Below are 5,756 nucleotides of genomic sequence, written 5' to 3'. Positions count from 1 at the left end.
TTTTAAAGAATTTTTTAAGAATTAAAATCACCACTGCTGTAGGGTTACAGCAAAAAAACATGATCATCAGTTACTAAGTATAGGTAAGAACTAGGAGGAAGATTCAATAATTTTTTTTTTTAAAGTGTACAGATTACAGAAAGTGTTAAAGTGATGTTTTTATGTGGCCACACCTACCAGTTCATTACGCATAGGCCTACCTGTTTTTTCCTTTAGCACCCCCCACCTGAACTCGCCCACAGCTGTTGTTGTATGATAATGGGGGAGGGGTTAGGGGAGGCGAGGATTTTAGTGTGTCACTAAAGCGGTGTATTTTTTATTGGGCCTTGAATATTCTAGCCACACCCGGGCGTCTATTAGAGTAATGTTAACTCCATAGACACATACAAAACAGAAAAAGTTTAAAAAAGAAAAAAAAGAAGAAGCTCCTGAGTTTATCATTTACCACCAGCAAACCATCCGAAAACACCACCACGGCCGCCGCCACCACCTTTGGTTTTACCAGAGCTACCTCCACCAATGGCTAGTTGGCTAACATATACACTGGCAGCAGCAGCAGCAACGGGGCTCACAACACTGCTGTGCTTCAGCAACGCACCGTGCAGCTGTGCCACCGCCTGCTCATTAAACGGGCACGTCAGCAGGCCGGGCACGGTCTCGTGGTAGAGCACGTTGACAAAGTCACAGCTGTGGTCGCCGCCCAGCGTCCGCACGATGTTCGGGTAATCGACGTTGTGCGTGTGATGCATCACTACCAGGATGACGGCCGCCCCTCCTTAGAAGACGAAAGAGAGAGAGAGAGAGAGAGAAACCATGACCGAGATAAACTAAGTAACTATAGTAGAATTTGAGTACATAGGGCTGTCACAATTATGACATTTTACATGATGATAAATTGTCAAACAAATAATTGCGATTAACGATTGAATTGTGTTTTTGAACACTAAAGCCCTAACCACACCAAAGGGTCACCATGCAACTCCTTGGGTCCAAACGGTTGCAAGGGGTTGCATGGTGACACTTTGGTGCGGTTTGGGCCATTTAATTCCATGTGTTGAATCACTTGGGACAACGTGGGACGACCTGCGTCAACGTGCAACAGGACATATCACACCGTAGGGACAACGCTAAAACCGTCTCGACCGTGTGGTTAGGGCTTAAGACAAAATGGTAATGGTAAAACATAGCCTAGACACAGCAAAATCTGGCAACACTATAGATTAGTGTTGCTGCTTCAAATGAATTGAAGCAGCACAGAAAGAAAAACAACCCACTGGTGTGGTTTGGGCTTTAGGTTATGCCGGGTTTTTCTGTGATGCCCGTAATTCCATTCCACTCGCTCTCTAGTGTTCAAAACAAAAGGAATGCATTTATTGTATGGATGGAACAAAACTAGGGCTGTCAAATGATTACAAATTTTAATCAGATTAATCACAGCTTCAAAATTAATTTAATATTGATTAATCACCATTCGAACTATGTCCAAAATATGCCATATTTTCCTGTATATTGTTGTGGAAATGTTAATATAAATGACAGAAAGCGGATATAAATTAGTTTTTTAATGTTTTTTGTTTTCTAATGCATTTATATATGATGTGAGCATTTGTAGGCCTAGCCTACACTTTGAGTTAAATTAACACTGGCTTTTGGCCATGTAGACTGGGGTCCCCCATGAGGAAGTCACTAATGTTGCTCTGGAGAGGGAAGTCTGGAACACTCTGGTGGAGCTGTTGCCCCGCGACCCGACCACGGATAAGCGGTTGAAGATGGATGGATGGAGACTGGGGTCCCAGTCCAGAGATAAAAATCATAATGAAATGGCCTAGGCTACTTTCTATCAATTTAATTTGGGGGTCCTTGAAATTAAAATGGCTGAGAATCAATGGGTTAAACTGTAGACTATAGTTAATTCACAAAATACAATAACATGGCACATAACCATTTTTGAAACAGGGCTTGATTTAGAAAAGCCTATATTTTGCGCTAAAGTAAAATATTGAATAACATATAAATGTAGGTTTTAAGGCTAGAATGGCATTGTAGAGAAGTGGACTATAGTGAGAGACGAGATTTAATTGTCTCTCTTACATTGCGGGACTGCAGGACTGCAGGACACTGGAGTTAGTTGTGAATGATCAGCTTCAGTCAGTGTTTTGGTTCGTACCTGGAGTTGTGCATTATCTGCGCTGTGCACAGCAGTACAGGAGAACTGTCTTTATATCCATGGTCGTTTTCAGTTGCTTTCCATGCGCGACACAAAAGTACCATGTGTTTGTTTTGGTAATAGCCTATACTGCAGGCGCAGCCATGCTGATTCACGTACTCGCGTTGGACAAAACGAAACCAGGCGGACCAACGTTAATGGCTTAATGCACGTAGGACCCGCATTTTCAAACTGTCCACAAGTTGCGACGGACCCGACGGTACTATAAAATGTTGTGAGGGATTCTTGCAGCGCGCTGCGTCTGAGCCTGATAGCTACACACAGTACACAGCACTAGTAGTGTGCGTGTGTGCATGCGTGCGGAGGAAGAAGACTGGAGGAGGTGTGTGTGTGTGTGTGTGTGTGTGTGTGTGTGTGTGTGTGTGTGTGACTGTGTGTAGCCTAATGATGATCCAAAGGGGCTTTGCTAGGCACTGTAGGCAGACAAAGTAACGCAACAGAGTTACAGAATCAAACCACTTGGCAACCCATTGAACCCAACAACAATACACAAGCTACAGTGTATCTCTCTAGTGTTGTTCAATCATGACTGTGCGCTACACAGTGACAGATTTGTTATGCACTGGACGTTCCTGAGCCGCACACACGGGCGCACGTTAGGGGCTTATACTCTAAGGTTAGGGGGAACACTGCGCATGCGTTAATTGCGTTAAATATTATAACGCAATTAATTAACGCAATTAATTAACGCTGTTAACGCGTTATTATTGACAGCATTAAACAAAACACTAACCTTTCTGTATCTTTTGTTCATTTTTTTTGCCATCAAGTTATGTAGAATATGCACACAGAATTACAGATACAGAGTCGATGCAAGTACTTATTATTCTTTTACAATCCTAACCTTACCCTCAGTAACTACTGTATGCCTCCACCTAACCTTAACCATAACCTCAGTAAAACTATGCCTAACCTTAACCTTAACCTGAGTAAAACTTTGCCTGCCAGGAAGCCAATCAGGTAGGGTGGCCCTGGGTGGGTCTTCTTATAACCTTGGTGGAATCCATAATTTTGCATCCATGAAGCCAATGGGTTGAGTTTCTTGACTCGCATGAATTCATACACACATGCTTATGTGATAACGAGATATGTTGAATTAACTCTGAATCTCACTGTGCAGGAGGAGAAAATTCAATTTTCAATTCAAGGAGTGAAATTCAATAATTCCGTAAAACTAATTGGACAGATTTTTTTTTTTAAATAGCAAAAACTGAAAACAAAGCATTATGCTATTACCTGGGACGACGTCTTTCATTGCTGCCTCAATCTCTGTCATGTGGCGTGTCTTCACCGGGCAGAAGACGATGACGACCTTCGGGCCGCTGTCGGTCTCGTCTACGTGAAGTCCACCCAGCTGCCTCACGCGTTGCAACAGAGTGCTGTGACAGTTGAAGGTTTGACCTTTAACAATCACTTGGACCCTCACCGTGCTCTGAGCTGCGACGCTTCCTGAAAATGGAACACTGTTTCAGGGAGACACATTTGGAGGTAGTACCAAACCTACCGTACATTTCATCGCTGTCAAGCAGACATTTCTTAACTCTGTATTCAAACTTTTAGTTTTTTCGCAAATTTAGGCCCTTCTTGATCACACTACACGTCACACAAAAGCATCAAAAGTAGGAGATCGGCAAGCTCGAAAACGTGGCGCGAAGCGACGCGTGTTGAGCGTGTAGATCTACTTTTGCTATTTTTGAATTTGAATCCTGAAAAGTGACGGTTTTGGAGGTTTCAGGAGACGATTTACATCCATTTCAAGTTTATCACCGAATTTACCCTGGGTAAAAACCCCACATGCAGAATGTTTTCTTGTATTGCAAATGGCCTTACCTTTTTTTTTCTATAATTTTTATCCCACGATTTTTCACCCAGTGCCAATTATCGAATGTAATCCTGGGCGCTACACTTCCTCTGCCAACCTGGGGGGGCAGCGGACTGATCTCATGCCTCCTTCTATGCATGAGGAGTCCAAGCTGCTTCTTTTCACCTGACAGGGGGGAATTTCCCTGGCCGGACGTAGCGTGTGGAAGGAAAACGTTATTCCGACCAGTTCCTTTCCCCTCCATCAGGCGCCCTGGCTGGCCAGGGGGAGGTAGTTTTAGAGACCAGGATTACTGCATGTTTTTGTGAGGGTACCTACCCTAGGGGACACGGGAAGAACATGCAAACTGCACACAGAAAGGCCCTTTCGCCAACCCCACCTTGGGTATGGGCACTGATGACGCGTGGCACTGTTCCGGCACTCTGCTCGTCGCTGTGGCTCGCGTGTGCGACCGTGGTCTTGTTGCGGTCTTTGAACACAGGCTGATTGTCTTGATAGTGATACTGCTCGCGAATCTGCTTCTCCATCTCTTTACTAAGTGTCTTCTTCAGCTGATCCAACACTATCCCCATAGTCCCCACATATGAAGATGGACGGACACTGACCTTTGTCCAGTCCTTGATGGGTACAGGGATGTTGATGGGTTTAAAGTTCTGGAGAAGTTGGATGTGGTCTTCAGCGTGTGAGAGCTGTTTCAGCTCAGAGCTTCTTTTCTCAAACTGAGTGATTTCCTGTTGCAGCTCTTTTATGAAGCCTTCAGCCTGTTTCTCTGTTGATTTCTGCTTTTCTTCAATCACATTCCTGACCTCAGCCTGGCTTCTCGCAATACAACTGATCAGAGCAGTGAAGACCTTCACACTATCTGCTATCTCTCTGTCTGCAGCTTTCTTGCTGAGCACTACTGAGCGTTCGACTTCGTGAATCTTCACTTGTCTCTCCCGGATCATCTGCTGAACTTCAGCCTCTGTCTTTCCCAGCTCAGCCTTCTTCCCGTCATATGCCTCTTTCAGAGATACGATTTGATGTGACTTGTGATCTGCCTGGGTGCAGAACTGACAAACACACATGAGATCAGTCTTACAGAACAGCTCCAGAGGTCTATCATGTTTCTGACACATAATGTCTTCCAGGTTCTTCACAGGGTTGATTAGTTTGTGTCGTTTAAACGCTGTGGCTCTCAGATGAGGCTCCAGGTGAGTCTCACAGTAGGAGGCCCGACACACCAGGCAGGACTTCAGGGCCTTGAGCTTTATTGGCTCAGTACAGGAATCACAGGACACTTCGTCTGGTTTAGCAGGTTCTGGGTTGGTGCCGGAAGGTTTTGAACTCCTGAACTGATCAACCATCTCAGGCTTTTCAGGCAGCAGACTGCTGGCAGACGCCATTTCTACACACTGGGAATGAAAACAAAAGTTACACGTTTGAATGCTACGTGTCTTAATTTAGAATAAAAACGTTGATTCATACAATAGTTTTTAATATACAATACATTTTGACTAAAAAACTGTATCATGGACTTAAAATGTTGATGTTCTGTGTTGAATACTAACAATTATACCAAACTCACCTGTCTGTCTTAAACTTTTCTGTTTATGAGAAAATCCTTTTGATCTGGTATTTCTGCAGCTGTTAGGTTGCTGTGGCGGGTCACACTTTGTTGAAGTTAACCCTTTGCTGGTCTTCTGTGCTGTGGAACAGGTTGAAAAG

The 5,756-nt window shown here is 44.1% G+C and overlaps 1 protein-coding gene across 1 annotated transcript; it reads right to left on the bottom strand.

Annotated features, from left to right (window-relative positions):
- Nucleotides 1–437: 437 nt before the first annotated feature.
- Nucleotides 438–5,434, bottom strand: LOC306924924 (uncharacterized protein; the record flags this gene model as incomplete). The annotated part of the gene is made up of 3 exons (XM_079503605.1): nucleotides 438–775; nucleotides 3,464–3,676; nucleotides 4,429–5,434. The coding sequence occupies 3 exons, from the start codon at nucleotides 5,432–5,434 to the stop codon at nucleotides 438–440; spliced, it is 1,557 nt and encodes a 518-aa protein (XP_079359731.1).
- Between the last annotated feature and the right edge of the window lie 322 nt (nucleotides 5,435–5,756).

The sequence above is a fragment of the Electrona antarctica genome (assembly GCF_951216825.1).
Source record: "Electrona antarctica genome assembly, chromosome: 6".
Lineage (NCBI taxonomy): Eukaryota > Metazoa > Chordata > Actinopteri > Myctophiformes > Myctophidae > Electrona > Electrona antarctica.
Note: the sequence above shows the minus strand (reverse complement) of the source record. Positions and strands in the feature narration are given on the sequence as shown.